Genomic DNA, 16,923 nt, shown 5'->3' on the forward strand with positions numbered 1-16,923 from the left:
TGCACCAGTTTAAAGTCCCACCAGTAGTGCGCAGGGGTTCCTTTTGCTCCACATCCTCGCCAACACTTGTTATTTCTTGTCTTTTTTATTTTAGCCCCTCTGATATGTGTAAAGCGATATCTCATTGTGGTTTTGGTTTGCATTTCCCTGATGATGCACGATGTTAAGCATCTTTCCGTGTGTCTGTGGGCCATCTGGACGTCTTCTTTGGAAAAATGTCTATTCAGATCACCTGTTCGTTTTTTAATCAGATTGTTTGGGTGTTTTGGGCGTTGAGTTGTGTACGTTCTCGATATTGGGACTTCCTTTAAAACCACTAGTCAGTGAGACCGAACAGGTGTGCTTTCACGAGTCCTCTGGGTGATTCTGACGCTCATAACGAGTCCGGAAACCACTGACCCACGTCCTCCGCTGCCTGTAGTGAGTTAACTTCTTTCCTGTGCGTTTAAGTGGTGCTAACCAAGTACCGTCCTTAGAAGAAATGAACAGATAAAGTATCAAATCATTTCTTTTTCTGTAGTTTGGACAGGGAATCCCAAATCTGAAAGGTGCCCTCAACACATCTCATCCCTTAAAAAATGATAATTAAAATTACAATTAAAAAACATCTCATCCCTTGTCAATCGCTTGGCCCTTTGCACCCCACTACCCTCGTTCTCCTTTCTGTCAGCTGGACCATGACCCTCTGTTTTCAAACTCTGCATCCCCCTGTCGTGGAGGGGAAAAAAAGTTTCCATTGTCCCTGCTGCCTTAGTTGGAGCCTCCCTTATACAACTAAAAACTGCCAGCAAGTCTGAATTAGCTGCTTCCCCTTCCTTACTGTTCAGCCCCTCTGTAATTCTCTGCAATCTTGTTTCCACTTACACCTTTGAAGTGAAATTACTCTGTGAGACTTTCAACCACCTCCTGCTTGCCAAATCAGAAGCCTCTTGTTTTTCTGTAAGATTTCGTGCTTTTGATCTACCCAGTCCACATCTGTCTTTTCCTTGCCTTTTGTGATGAAAAAATAGAGCCCATGTTCTCTGACACTTTAGGGATTCCTTTTTCTCCCTTCCTCCGCCTTAGCCAGTCCCTAAGGTGTGTTGCTTAGAGAGTTCTGGAGGGAGCGCTCACCCACTGCCCACCTCCCTGCCTCCTTCCCTCTCACCGCCTTGCAGTCCCTCAGCTTTCTTCCCTGCATCTCTGCCTTTCTTTCAATTACGAGTATCACCTCCTTGTGATTTTTCAGTTCTGCGTCTTCGACGTTGTCTGCATCCATCACCAACCTTGAGTCTCTGCACAGGGCTCCCCCTGATGTCATGTCAAACTCAGAACTCTCCAAACAGAATCTGTCAGTCATATTTTACAAAACCTCTGTCATGGCGGGGGGGGGGGGGGGGTGGGTAGACTTCTCAAGATCCCCCTGTTCACTTTGGCTCTTTCTTCTCCCTCTCCTCCGTCTCCCACGTTGTGTGTTCCATTGCCCCCCCCTTGTCTGACCTCTCACCTCATTCACCACGTCCGTAACCTGGCTTATGATCCCTCATGCCTACACCGTTTAAATAACCAGTTCCCTGCTTTCTTCCTTCTACCTTCGTATATCCTTTATACCAATACCAGATCACTCCGAGACTATCAATTAAATTATGTCATTTCCTTGATCATTGGCCACTCACTGCCTGAGGATGAAATCCATCCATGGGATTCCAGGCGCACACGGCTTTCTTGAGGAAGCCACCGTTCCAAATATCCTGGTCCCATGACCTAGCCCCAGATACACCTCCACGATTTCAAATCTTACTCAAGGATTTAACAACCGTCTCAGGTCTTTTTCTTCTAAGAGAATACACAGTTCTCATTAACGGCCTGTGAGAGTTTGCAGAAATTTCCTTATTATTGTTCTTTAAGCTTAAAAATTATTTGAGTTTTATGTAAATGGAAAGGAAAGTTCATGAGAAGGCACACATAGCACTTGAAACTTAGAAGGGTGTTAGCTTTCTTCCCAATGAGATGGGGACATTCCCAGCTCCAAGGCATAATTTCTTCTTTGTGGTCACTCTGCGTGTTTCGCAACCATCATATCAAGTGTGAGTAATGGCTCCCTATCAAGGGAGCCATGGATGAAATCACCACGTTACCCACTGCATGTGAAAACACACGCACTGGAAACAAACATCAACCAGAATTTTCTGTTTGTTTGTCTTATGAGAATTTAAGGACAAAGCAAACATTAAAGGAAAATTCGATGAAGCGTTGCCTAAACACGGTGTGTAAATGATTCACAAATAAGAATTTTGCCTGCTGGTTCATCAAGATCCCAGCCTGGGTAATTGTTTGCTTGAGTTACACATCAAGATCTAGGCTGGAGAGCTGGTATATGGTCAGTCTGATCTTCAGTTAACTTTTACCCAAAGACCCTGGTAGTACCTCTTTGATCTTGTGTTCATCTCCACCAAACAATCTTTAGCTTCCTAAAAACAAGCGCAACTCTCCCCAGGCTGATAAAATGTTTTCCTACCTCCACTCAAGAAATGCTAGTCAATTACCTTAAGCAAATTACTTGCTTATTATAACCCTGTTGGAAGCAAATAAAAAAGGGACGAGCAGAGAAAAGAAAATAATTCGACGTTTTTCCCTCTTTTCCTAAAATAGAGGCCCCTGAGAGAAGGCTGGCATATCTCCTTCTCTTAACTCTGTAAATGAAAAAGACTCCTAATAAATACGTATTTTTCCATATGCGTACGTAATAAATTGTGGATATATACAGCCATATGAGATGAGGTACGTTGTGCATGGAGAAGAGCTCAGCGGTGTTTTCGCAAACGCTTCTTGCCTCGTCTGTGTCATGATGAGCCTGTCAGACTACCCGCGGCTGCTGACCAAACCCATCCCGAGGGGGGCTTTGCTTTGCCCAGACCCTGCAGACAGCCGGGTACCAGTGTCTGGAAGTTTGCACAGGCACGTCCTCAGTAGCACCGGTGATGGCTGGCATGTTTGGATCTGGCCGGAGCTGTTAGTAGAGCCTGAGATTTTAGGAAGAGCGAGGGAAAAGTAAAAACAACCCGTGCAGAATAAGGCAGGCAGGCGTTGGCTCTGTTTTCCTGCCCCCAGGGGAGTCTGTGTTTTTGCACCAGGCGACAGAAGACAGCACTGTAACTGTTGTTCTGATTTTCTAAGAAGCTTATGTGCCTTTCACGCTAAAATCTAAAAGGGCACCTAGGCAAGGGATGGATGTCAGAGAAGGAGATTAAGGAAAGGGAAGAGAGGGGTAATTCTGGAAGCACCCTCCTCCCAGCCTTCCAGAGATGTCTAGGTGTAGCAATGCTGACCTAGGAGGACTGGGAAGAATTACTTTCCACGTTTTCGTCCTTATGAATCTTACATTTTGTTTTCCTATTTCGCTATTTATTTTTACTTGAAAAGGGCAGTAAACGGCGAGCCTAAGGAAAGCGGCACGGGCCCTCTCCGATTTCACCCCCTCCTCCTCTTCCACACATTTGGCTCTGTGTGGCGGTGGCACTGGGGTGGAGGGAGGCGCAGGGTCCCCGGTGGGAGCAGGTGGTTCAGGACATTGAGGATCAAAGGACCCAAAGGTGTGAGGCCTCCAGCAGCTGCGAGGCCTCTTTGATCTTGGGTCGGAGTCTCTCCCCACTCAAGACAGGAATTTGCATAACTACCTTTTAGTCTGGCGGTTTACTTACAGGTAGACGAAAATAGCAACAGGCTGATTGATGGCCGAGGACACCCCGCAATCGCGGTTGGACTCAGCTCTCCGGCCGCCTGTCCTCACCCCCTTGTTTCCTGCCGTGTTTACCACTAATGCCCATCCCCTCCCGACCGCTCACCCCACACACCGCCCACTCGAGGGCTGCTGGTTTCCTCTTTGCCCCCAGTGAACCACATGCAGACCTGGTGATTATTTAACCAGGAGGCTGCGTCCCAGCCCCTGGAATGCCCTCCCTCTATGCCCACCTCATGGAAAACTTGGCACGCACCAAAGCACGATCCAGATACCACTTTCCCCTCTCGGGTCTTCTTGCCTGACTCGAAATTTCAGCTCACATTTAGTGAGCACTCTCTAGGCACCAGGCTGTATTAGGTTCCTCCGTATCCATTGTCTTTTTGGCTGATTTCTTTCTGCTTGAAAGTCGTTTTCCACGGGGTGAGTGCTTTTAATTGTTTCCTAGCGAAACCATTCAGTTATTCTTATCTCGCCCCTGCCTAAGAACACATATCATTTTCTGTTTCTTTGGGACCCTCACCGGGGTGACTATATAGCAGGTGCCTCACAACCCCATGAGTGATACAATAACGAATCAGATACATTATTTGCGTGTATCGAAACTGACCCTTTCTGATAGTCAAATAATGGAACCTAATTTATCAACCGTGTATCATAAATTGGAGATTGTGTACATGGTAACAAATACAAACATAAATCCAAGATGCCTATACACCCTCTAGTTGATCAATTACTGGCATTAAAAGACGTGGCAGCTCAGAAACTTAAACAACAAAAAAACTTTTAAACCAGCCAAGTCCTTTATTATGTCGAGAGTGCTTTACTAATAGTCATTTTAGAATCATCACGAACAGGGACACCTGGGTGGCTCAGTCCGTTAAGTGTCTGACTTCGGCTCAGGTCATGATCTTAACGGTTTGTGGGATCGAGCCCCGCATAGGGCTCTGTGCTGACAGCTCAGAGCCCGGAGCCTGCTTTGCATTCTGTGTCTCCCTCTCTCTCTGCTCCTCCCCTGCTCACGCTCTGTCTCTTTCTGCCTCTCAAAGAGGAATAAACGTTAAAAAATTAAAAAAAAAAAAAATCATGGACTTAAACTGACTTCCCATTCAGTGCGATGTCAAAAAGGAGGAGAAGGAGAAGAGAAAAGATTTAAAAGAGCTGGCTCCAGAGCACGTGGGTGACTCAGCTCATGATCTCATGGTTCATGAGTTCGAGCCCCGCATCAGGCTCTCTGCTATCAGCACAGACCCCACTTTGAATCCTCTGTCCCATTCTCTGTCTGCTCTTCTCAGACTTGCATGGGCACAGGTGCACCCTTTCTGTCTCTCGAAAAGAAACATTTAAAAATAAATTAAAAAATCAAATAGAGTAAAATAAAATAAAATAAAATAAAGTAAAGTAAAGTAAAATAAAATAAAATAAAGTAAAGTAAAGTAGAGTAGAGTAGAGTAGAATAGAGTAGAGTAGAATAGAATAGAATAGAATAGAATAGAATAGAATAGAGTAGCTGGCTCCAGCAAGGGCACTGTGCTAAAAGAGAGAACAGGATACCACATTTCCCTGCTTATAGCTTCCTATGCTCAGGAACTTCTAAACTATTATTATTTTTTTCTTGCCGAGCTGTCTAGCTTTTCTCTAGAATTGAGGCTATAAGCCCTCCTAGGTAGAATGTTGCGTAAGTTAACCGTATCTGTTCCCAACCACGCAGTCAGTTGCTTACGTGCTGAACGATTAGCTTCCTTCAGCACTTCTGGTCTCATCAGAAAATGGAAATACACCTGTTGGAGAACATTATCTATTTTCCCGGTCCAAGCAGAGAAGGCTTCAGACGACTCGGAATAAAAGCTGGCTATACTTCTGGCACAAGACAGTTCCACTCTTCTCAGCTGTATATGCGTGAGCAGTCGTGCAGCCACACGAGGCTAATATAGTTATTCAAGTATTTCCACTTTTCTTTCTTAAGCTTGCCCGGCATCATTCCACTTTCTGACACCTGCCTCAATCACTTTGCCTCAAGATCTTTAATTACTCTGTAAACATGCTTTGGTCCCTTGATACCTTTCTAAACATTGATTTTTGGATCTTAATTAAAGGTCAAACTATTAATTGAAAGCTTGCTGCCCACACTCCTAGAAATGAAAAATTTCCGTTTGAACTGCTTAGATTCCGCCTCATACCATTATAGTATCTAACTTCATAGATTTCTTCCTTTTGCACACGGCTTGCCCTGAGAGGGCTGTACTTGACCCTCATAGAGTTATTTTTAGGTTCGGGTCTTGCTCTGAGCCTGGCACGAGAAATGTGCATAAATAAAACTTATTTAGGTAGGGATGGCTGTGGCACAGGTGGCTGTTTGCATGGGATGTGCGCTACAATCATAATTTTTTAGAGTGAATATTGGCTCTATGCGTGAATGAATCGGGGATGTTGAAGACTTTGCAGAAGTCTGTAATAAAAAGAAGAGACTTCGTCATTCCTCTTGAAATTCCCACGTAAACACTTTATGCCATTTGGAGAATTTAATGAGATGCCTCCTATCAGTTGCATTCATTTACTTCCCAGATATGTACAGACGCTCTCCCGTAACCACTAGAGAGTAGTGATACTTCCTATCGCCCATCATGGTAACAGCGTGATGGACAAGACGACTTGACCCAGACAGTCACCAAAAGAAAGACTCGTTTCTGAATTTAGAGTTATTTTAGACTATGCAAACTCTGTATTTTATTTAAAAAAAAATACGTTACATGTCAATTATAACTACGTCTTTAAAAGAACACGAATGCTTCCAGATCACATCGCCGCCATTTCCCTGTTGACATCCTGTTTCAAAAGAGTTTATGTGCCTAACACATTCATTGTGTCATTATTTTCTCATTAGTATTTACCCAAAACCAAACACATAACTGCCAATCAGAATACATGTTGTTCTACTCCCGAAATCGTCGTAATCCATGCTAACTAATTTGGATGTAAATTAAAAAAATGAAATTAAAAAAAGAAAAGAATACATGGAGTTGATATATTGCCAACGGCACCACCCCCCATGAGAAGATACAAGTGTATTTTTTTTTCTTAGGCTGTGTGTCATGATTGTGGACAAATACACAGTTTCCACTATCTTCAACTACGAAGAATCTCCAATACTGACTTAATGGTCTTTACCGATCTAATGTAATTTCTTCATTTATTAATATTATATTAATACACATATACCTCAATCTACAGTGTTTTTCCCATTGACCTGCCAGTTTGGAGTTTACCTGGAACTAGCCAGCCTCTTTTCTGAACATCTGCTTTGAGTGTTGCATGAATGGACATTGTCTCTGGCGGGTAGGAACTGACTGAGAAAAAGGAAACCAACGTAGGGCCTTCATGAAGACTCGAGGTGCTTTTCTACTCGACTCAAGTGCCTGTTGCACAGGCATGAAGCGTTTGTTGTATTTGGTGACTCTAAGTGTTCACTTACGGCCTAATGGTCGTTAGGTTGACGGTTATTGGGATGGGGGCGGGGCAGCAACAAGAGCGGCTGAGCTGGAGTCCAGTCAGCCCTAGTCTTGCCCTCCCCGACTTCCTTCCCCCCTCTCCTCCTGCCTCCACCCACTAACCAAATCATTCGTCCTATTTCCCTAAACAGAGATAAAATGATAAGTCGTGCTGGTTGAAAACCAACTGACACGAGTATAGGGATATTTGGGTACCATGCAGAGTTAGAGAGCCTGGCGTAATGTAGCATATATGGCAATAATTTCAATTCCTCTAGGGAAAAAAAAAAAAAAAACCTTACAATGTTCGTGGAGCACCGGCGGGGGGCTCAGTTGAGCGTCCGACTCTTGATTTCGGCTCAGGTCACGGTACCAGGGTCATGCGTGGGATCGGACCCCACGTTGGACTCCGTGCTGAGCATGGAGCACATTCTAGAGTCTCTCTTTCTCCCTCTCTCTCTCCCTCTCTCTCTCTCCCTCTTTCCCTCTTTCTCTCTCTCTTCCTCCCTCCCTCTCTCTGCCCCCTCCCCCATTCGCCCTGCCTCTCTCTCTGAAAAGTAAAAAAATAAAAGAATGTTAATGCTGATGATACAGACCATTGCCCGTATCGATGGTGAAGTGATAAGTGATAACCTGGGATTCACATGAACTTTAATAAAAAGATCGCGATGACTTGGTTTGTTTAAGCCCAAACTTGACATTTTTCCTGTAACACGTGGATCGCTCTTGCCTCTTTTTTTAACTAAGGAGGTGAAATCACCTTGCGTCGTGTCGTGTAACTAAAACTAAATATACAGAGTTGTTGATACATTCCTGTTAACATACAGTTACCAATGTGTGATGAGGTTACTGATGAGTTTTGCTGTCTTCATTCTTTTCCGGAGGTATTTACAAGTGTTTGCAATGGACATGCATTTCTTTTCAGTCAAGGAAAAATCATAATAGAAGTTGCAAAAGTCTGTGTATAAGAATCCTACATATATCCTTGCTATACCTAAATAGGTTTATTCAGTTTTATTCAGTATGTCCTGTCTGAGGACCTGGTATTTAATAATGAGCCCTTACATTTGTGCAGGTCTTGACAAAGATGTTCTCACATGGGACACATAACATGACCTCATCATCTTAGTGACGGGGACGGGATAGACAATAATATCCCCAAACATGGAAATTGTGGGTTATTTTAGCTTGTTTGCCAAGAATTATGTAATTAGCAAAGAGCAAAAATAGAGCAGTATTTCTGAATCCTCACGCAATTTCCCCTTTTGATAGGCAATCATTTCTCCCCCCCCCCCCCCCGTATGTGCAAAGCTCTGCTAAAAACATGAATCACGTGAAGAAATCTAAGTCCTCGTTCCTGCCATCAAGCAGTTTATAATGTAGTTGGGCAAAGACACGTGCTGATGGAATTAGTGATTCAATTAATGGCACGTAATTAAAAAGTGCGGTGTGAGTAATATAGTGCCTGGCATACAGAAGACACTCAAATGCTGGATGGATGCATGAATGCATGGATGTGTGGGCGGATGGCTGGATGGGCAGAAGACGGACTGACAAATTTATTAGAATTACAGGACTAGAAAAGAGAAAAGTGCATGACAGATGGCTGAGTTTCAGTAAATGTCTCCTGACTTTTATTGGTCAGAGGATATTTCAAGAAGGAGAAGACAGACGAGCTAGGCCTTCCAGAACTCAGGAGTAGAATGTGAGTCTGCAGAGTGGGGGGGGGGGGGGGGGGGGGACTCCAGGCCAGGGTCTCAGCATGAGTAAAAGCAGCGAGGCAGAAAGAGCAAGACAGGACTGGGAACTGTAAAGAAATGACCTCTCTAAAGCAAAAATTTTAGGGAGAAGCTTGTTTTGCAAGTAGCATGGGACTATATCATAGAACATCTTGGATTTCAAGTGGGGATATTTAAATGATCAAGAAGCACAGGCAGCTCTAGACATTTTCACGCAAAATAATGTTGTAAAGAAAATATTTTAGGCAAAAAATCTGGTAGAACTAGGACACTCTGTTCAATATAAAGATATGAGACAGTTTAATACAGGATGGAGATTTTAAGTATTCGCTGGGATTTTCAAGTATTTTTTTCAAAAGGACTACACATGTAGATATGGCTGCTAGCATTATGAAAATATCCCTGTGTGTAATGAAACTTCTGAGACAGTTATGTCAATTTCAGATTTAGATCAATAGGCATTCTTACCGAGAACCAAACGATTACAACATTCAAAGAAGCTGGCGTAAAAGTCTGGAGGCCTCCAAATATTTCATGCATAAAGTTTAATCAATTTTTCATATGGTAGAGGAAAGGTAATAATTTTTGTCTTCTGAAATATTCAGCCTAACTTGTAGAGATGTCAGAAAATTGGTATTTCTTGCATGTAAGTTCTTGTCGCGCCAGGAGGGTTTGTAATGGATGCATACTATTCAGTGAGCACGTATTGGGTTTGTTGTGTTTGTTCATTTGTTTTGTTTCATTTGGCTTTGAAGTCGTTGCTGGGAACAAAGCCGGGGTCCCCGGGGGGATGGGTCCGGGTCCTCTGCTGAGTGAAATCCTAGCAGAGCTTATATGGCGTCGGTTTATCCTAACTTCCGTGAAGCTGACCAGCCTCTTGCCTTCCATAGTGAGCCATCTCTATGGATTTGGACTGATGGACGCAGAAGCCATGGTGATGGAAGCCGAGAAGTGGACCACTGTTCCCCAGCAGCACGTGTGTGTGGAGAGCACAGACCGACAAATCAAGTAATGTTCGCGGCAAGCAGACAGCATAACACTGCCCTGAAAGAGATGGGGCCAGCTCAAGTGCGCAGGAAGCCCTTTGTTGTATATGAGAGCCAGACGCTTGTGTAGTTTTTGGGGGTTTCTTCCTAATGTAATGAGAAAAGTCTCATAGAACGTCTAGGATGCTAAGCTCTTAAATCCACGCAATAGAAACCAAGGAGCCTCATGGGCACCTCTTATTAGGGGATTTGGAGGGCCTTATAGATGGGCATTCTTAAGGTTGCTCCTCAGCCAGAATTTCCATTTAACGGTAGAAGTTTTCTCCGTAAGTCAATGTACTCCAAAGAAACTAATCCTTCTATTCCAGAAGCGTCACTACAGAACATATAATTACAAAGTATATTTTCAACCTATTATATAAAAATAACAACACGTTGAAAATAAAACAAAATAGGAAGTAGGGGGCATGTTTTTCCTGTGGCTCAGTGACAATCTCAGAGAGTGACGTTCAAGTTTTGACCATGAAGGGAGAGGAAGAGTCAGCCATATGAACAAAAAAAAAAAAAAAAAAAAAAAAAAAAAAAAAAAATGCTTTAGGCAGAGTCTCTGAGGTGGGAAACGAATCACCCCGCAACTGGAACTGATATTGGTGTTACGGGGGCTGAGGTTCAAGGGGACGGTGACACAGGGGGAAGCCAGCGAAGAAGACAGGAACGTGGACGCAGGTCGAGGAGTGCGTCCGTGGGTTATAGAGCAAGGCAGTGGCAGACCAGAGATTTGAACCAAGGTCGTGGTAATCCCCACATCTCCCCCGGACCACAGTACCTTATATCAGCGGTCCGGAAAGTATATCCCATAGGTCAGCAACATCACTGTCGCCTGAGAAACGCAGGTTCTTGGAAGCCCACCTCAGCCTTCCTGTTTCAGACATTCTAGCTCGGGGGCTCCGCCCCATGTGTTCTGTAACAAGGTGATCCCCTCCAGCTCGAGAGCCACTCCCAGCACGAAGATAAAAGACCCTTAATTCCTCCTTTCCTCTCACTGACACCTTTCCCACCGACTAACCGGTGTTGATCCTGGGGTAATCGCACTGTGTCCGTCCGTTAGTATCCAGCGACCAACTGCTTGCATTCCATCGTGTAACCTCGCCAAGCGTGCAAGGTTCACTCAGCCGGCTCGGTCGTCAGTCACATCCTGTGCTCACGCTCCGTCTCTCTCTGTTGCAGGACAATTCGCCCCAACAGCGCCGTGCGCTCCATCTACAAAGCTTCGGGGTGTTCCGATAACCCCAACCACCACGTCAACTACTTGGAGCACGTAGTTGTGCGCATAACCATCACTCACCCGAGGAGGGGAGACCTGGCCATCTACCTGACCTCGCCCTCGGGAACCAGGTCCCAGCTTTTGGCCAACAGGTACCGTGATGGCTTCGGGTCACCAGCGGGTAAGAGGTGACACCAAGACTGAGCTGTCATGTAAGGTAGAAAGTGTCAGCTGCTCCTTACCACCATTAAAACTAAGGGGGCACCTACATGTCAGGACGGGACAGTCCTAGCTCTCCCTGCCCATACGTCAATGAGGGAGTGCGAAACTGCCTGGGCTTGCAGGCGGGGAATGGTGTAACATTGAATGCTTGAGTAACAGTGAAAGGGTGCCGCAGAAAAAGCGAAGGCCCCCTTCATCCTAACAAAGAAATGCAGGGCACCACCTCCTTGGGCCTTTGCGATTCTCTCCCCTGCCCTTGAATGTCTGCATTTGTTGCAGATTAACCGGATTCTCCTGCCCAGGCATCTTCCCAAGCGAAGGGACATTCTGTGTGTGTTTCAAAACAGGTGTTGGCAAAGGTTTTTTTTTTTTTTTTTTTTCTGCAAAGAGCCCGTGAGTGTTTTGAGCCTTGCAGGCCGGGTTTCTGCTGCAACTGTCCAACTCGGCCTGAGAGTGCACAAGTCCCCTTAGGCGATGTGAGTGCGTGGGCATGGCTGTTTTCCAATAAAACTTTATTTACAGAAACAGGCAGCAGGCTGTATTTGGCTTGAAGACTGACTGTAATTTCCTGTTTTAAAGGTTGGCCCGTTAGTCTTTATTGCTCAGGAAGGTGCTCAGTTTTTCTTCCTAGCCTCTTGCCTTTTCCCTGCTCCCTCCAAACACTTATCCAGCGGGTCATTGTATTGCCAAGATCGGAGAGGCCAGAACGTTCTCGCACAAGTTTTCTTTTGCTTCATAGGTGTCTGAGCCATTGGGAGCATGGGCAGCAGGTGTTGGTCAACAAGAGGGACCAGACTGGGGACGTATCATGTTGTCTTAAACTCTCCGTTCCCTCTATGGCTCTAAAATATAAACCATACCCAGAAGCCTCAAAGCTTCTTTGATTTGATCTTTTTTTCCTCCAAGAAGATCACTTGATGGGAGCAAAAGTCTTATCGTGAATGGCATACATAGTCCAAATGAAAGTCAACCTTTTCTGTAGACACAGCCACCTGCCCACATGGCCACGTGACTATGGCCTGTGGACTGTGTTTGGCCTGACGACAGGCCAGCGGAGTTGAGAGGCCAGGGGCCAAGCCTGCACAACCAAAAGTGAGGCTAAGCGAGAGCCAGTTGGTTTTCAGAATCCCCACCTTCATCTCCTCTAGGACTGTGAGAAAAAGAGCATTCTGGATGCTAGTGACTAGGAATACAGAACCTGAAATCTTTAACCATCTTTTACTTCTGTACTTGGAAGACTTGCATTCTTCTTTACAACCTAACATCCTCCGGGATGCCTGGGTGGCTCAGTCGGTTGAGCATCTGACTCGGTTTTGGCTCAGGCGGCGATCTCACAGTTTGTCAGGTCAAGCCCCGTGTAAAAGCTCTGTGCCAACAACGCGGAGCCTGCTTGGAATTCTCTCTCTCTCTCTCTCTCTCTCTCTCTCTCTCTGCTCCTCCCCTCCTTGCTCTCTCTTAAAATAAATAAATACATTTTTTAAAAAGTTTTAAAAACCTAACGTCCTCCAACAAGGCACGGGAAGATGTGGGCTTAGTGCTTTATGACACGCGGCTTTGCCAGAATAAGGGGGCACAGGTGTGAAGAAGGAAAGGCTGCGGTGGCATCAGATCGCTGGACGTGCTCCCCATGCCGTCCTCCCTCCGCAGACAGGGGTCTCAGCTGCTACCTGCCAGGTAATTGCCACCACCTGCCAGATGCTTCTCTCCGGCGGGCCAAGCCTTCAGCTGCATAATCGCGTGATCGGGAGGTCACATCAGCCATTGCTACCGAAGCGAGGGAAGACCTTTCTCCCTCCTGTTCTCTGTTTCTTCTTCTTTGCCTTGATTCATCTGCATTAAACTTGAAAGCGTATCCAGGTGAAACACTGAGGCGCAAAGGTTTGCTTCACGCACGTGTGGCTGTTGTCCCTCGAGCCTCCTCTGTCGTAGGGGAAAAGTCCCTTCCCTCTTGCCGTTGGCCTGGAAAACGCGGGCTCCTCGGGCTTTCTGGGCTTTTCCTGCACAGTTCGGTATTCCTTGTTGCCCCCGCCCCCCACGCCGAATGACTTCAGCGAGGCAACCTGCACGCAGAGGAGCTGTGGATTCCGTGAGAGGATTTGCCGGATGGCTTTGACCCTGGCTCCGGTCTGGCACGCATTCCGCAGCCGCGGACGTCTGCTTCGCTCTTTGCAAAGTGCTGAACCCAGCAGTGCCGCTTGACTCGTGCCAGAGAAAAGACACGTGCATTTCAGATGCTCAGTGAGCAGCGGTCCTGCAGTTTACCTCAGTCTCCCCACGTCCAGACCCCATGGAGAGAAAGTTGCTACCCAGCTCGGGTCTCCTCTGTCTGGAGCATTTTCTTAAAGCGCTGCTCTTCTGTATACGTTCCCTCTCAGCACTGGAAATTAAGTAGCCACCAAAAGGCGTAGGGACTGGAGTGGCAAAGGGCTGGGGACACCGAGAGATGTAAGGCTGTTATAAATTCATTTGTCTACAGATCCCCCCCGCAAAACATCACTCTGAGCGGCTGAGCCCTTAAATGCAAAACAGTCTCATCCAGTCGCAAAAGCACGTATGGCCTCCGGGGCTAGGCTCCCCTGGCCTTGCTCTGCTTGGTGCTGGGAGCATCCCTCCTACTGAAGGTTAAGGAAAGACCGTTTCTTCTGGCATTTTCTTTTTTTCTTCCTGGCGTGTTCGGACGCTTTCCCTTTATGAGAGGAAATCTACTCAAAACCTTTTAGTCCCTGACCTGGTGGCAAGGAGCCCTTGTGTCCCCTCACGTTGGTCTGTTTCCAGGCACATTCCCTCGATTGGGAGCTGAGGCCAAGAAGCATGAAAAGGGGTGGGGCCCCGGGGAGGGGAAGGCCTGCTTCCCCCCCTGGTGTCCTTCGGGTCGGCCTGCAAGGCAAGATTACTTCCTCCAGGAAAAAAGGAGAATAGGTCAAGTTCGGGAAGGAAACTGTGCGTCAGAGATTATAAATGAGAGCAACAACAAACAGTTCCCCGGTTGGACGCTTGTCTTTCCTTCAAAGAAGTCAAGATTTCCAGAGGAGGACCACGGTGAGAGCAAAGAATACCGTTAAAAGATAAGCCCGACAGGCTTGCATCCTGAAGTTACCCTAGTGGGGGGGGGGGGGGTCATTTGAGACAAAGAGGTAGAGCTGAGGCGGCCGCCGTCGCGTATCCCCACAGCACAGCAGTTGGCTGGGAGGTCACCTTCCGCGAGGTCGCTGAACACTTGGCCTGTGTGGGCCGTCTGGAACCCCTCAGTGCCTCCCTGCCCGGGGCTGACGGGCACTTGCTGGAACTCCTGCGGAGAACAGCTGTGGGAGGAGGAACAGTTGACCCAAGCATCTGCAGGTGCTGCGTCCTGGAAGGCGCTCAGCAGCATTCAGAGCGGGTCCATCTCGAGCTGCCCCATCAGCCCAGCGTGCGAGCTCCCCCGGGGCCAGCCAGGTTGATCATTTAGTGGGCGGGAGCACTGAGGACACACAGCAGTCCTCGAGTGGGCAACTGGTCCGTTCCTTCTAATCCCTTTGTTTTCCCCTGCCCTCCCACCTTTTGGGTCCTCCTCTTGGCCCGTATACCCTGCCTCACAAAAAGCCCAACTTTTTAATCAGCACAAAGGATTTACCTGCATCGGGGCGGTGGGGTGGGGGGGGAACCTAGGTGGGCTTGGGTCCCTTTAAAATGCTTTTCGACAAGAACCAACTTTAGACTTGAAGACTTTTTTATGCTACCCACATATTCAGGGTCTGCCCGTGTACAAGTCTTCAAACAACAGCCCCAGCCGATCCTTCCTTGAGCTGCATTGGTTAGGATTATGAAAAGCTGTCTTTCCCCCCACCCCCACCACCCCTGAAACTCCCCTTCCCCCAAGTCAGTGAGTTTTAGATTTAGTTTAGTTCTATCGGCTCTCTGTTCCAAATTTTGGCTTCTGACTGAAAGCTGAAACTTTGCCTTTCTTTCTAAATTTGATTACAGATGAATATCTCTGCTTCTAATTATGGTCTTAAGTAGAGAGAAGGTACACTTTCTAGTCTGCAAAACCTATAGGCTTCTATAATTAACTGTGTTTAAATGTGGTGTTTATATTTGAGTCATTTTTGTTGCTGCCCAAATGTTGAATGACAGACTATTGACATTTGCAAAGTGTCGTGCTATATAAATGCATTTGTGGCTTGCAGTAAAAATTACCCTTCTGAGGGGAAGTTTGGCATTCCAGGAAGGCCTCGCCGTAAGAACCCTCCTCCTTCATCCGGAAGAGGGTACAGCCTTTGGAGTTAGAGCTGGGATTGCCTTGATTTCACCAATGTTTAGGTTTGACTTTGGAAAGTGATTCTGAAAGTGATTCATCTAGAACCTAGACGCCGTAGTACCCGCCTCCCAGGGTGGTCACAAGCTCTGAAGAAGCTCCCGGACAGCAAGTCCGTAGCAGGGCTCCTAGAATACACGGTGAGCACTCCCTAAGTGCTAACCCTTATTTACACAGTGCTTCTCAAAGCACCTGGTGAATGACTCCATCAAACACAGATGGCCGGGCCCCTTTCCCAGAGTCTGATTCTGTAGGTCTGGATGAGGTCCGTGAATTTGCATTTCTAAGAAGCTCCCAGGTGATGCTCAAGCTGCCTGTCCACAGACCACATTTTAAATGGCAGCGATTTAAAAGATCACCCAGCTCTTCGTACACATTCTTGTTAGTTTCATGTCCTCAAAAGACTTGCAAGCCGAGCACTGCTGGGTGCTGTGCGAGTAATTTACAAAGGCGCCTGTAATCGAAAACAGATACTTAGAGATAAAAGCCAGCCACTCTTAAATGGAATAAATCTGCAAGATTACATACGTACCTCATAGATCCACAAGAAGGAATGCATTCGGGGCTTGGTGAGTCAGTAATAGACAGGTTGAAAGTTTTGTTTTTGTTTTTGTTTTTGTTTTTAAACTCATCTTTTTACATATTCCAAACCTCTAGAATTAGTACCTCTCTCTCACAACCTTTCATAAAGAAGTAATTTAGACTACGAGAGACAGAAAAACCTGAATAGTGTGTTTGAAATACCCTGTTTCAGAAGCAAATTATTTAAAACTTGCAAAAGCCAGCCATCTAAGGAAAATCGAAAACCCAATTACAATTAAGCCAAATGAGTGCTTCCAGCATTCCGTAAGTTGTACGTTAAATTGTGATAAAGCACTAAAAAGAAAAGAAAAAGTATCTCAAAAGACAGAGAAAGAAAAAAAAGGAAACTTCCAAAAATATCTATCTAGAGTCTAATTCTGTAGCGAACATAAATACTGTTTGGGTAGTAGTAGATGATTCAGAAATTAAGATCCGTTTACACTTTTAGAAATAATTATATGATAACACATAGCTGTCAGTACTTATAAAATGTCTTGTTATTTAGCTGCTATAACATCGTTGAAGAATGTTGTAGCCTTGACACATTGGCTAGACTCTTTAAGTGGAAGGGGGGGACAAAGCTTGCACTAATTATATGAGTTATTTCCTGAGTTAATTCCTCAAAAGGAT

At 45.9% G+C, this 16,923-nt stretch overlaps 1 protein-coding gene across 4 annotated transcripts in view; it reads left to right on the plus strand.

Annotated features, from left to right (window-relative positions):
• Positions 1-16,923, plus strand: part of PCSK5 (proprotein convertase subtilisin/kexin type 5) — a 472,761-nt gene that overhangs the window by 265,701 nt on the left and 190,137 nt on the right. For all 4 annotated transcript variants that reach the window (XM_086685036.1, XM_086685033.1, XM_086685035.1 and 1 more), the window contains 2 exons: positions 9,836-9,953; positions 11,159-11,347. In XM_086685036.1, coding sequence (XP_086541162.1) covers positions 9,836-9,953; positions 11,159-11,347 — 307 coding nt within the window. The remainder of the gene's footprint in view (positions 1-9,835; positions 9,954-11,158; positions 11,348-16,923) is intronic.

Source organism: Puma concolor, chromosome D4, assembly GCF_028749965.1.
Source record: "Puma concolor isolate L17-30 chromosome D4, mPumCon1.1.hap2, whole genome shotgun sequence".
In the NCBI taxonomy this organism is placed as follows: domain Eukaryota; kingdom Metazoa; phylum Chordata; class Mammalia; order Carnivora; family Felidae; genus Puma; species Puma concolor.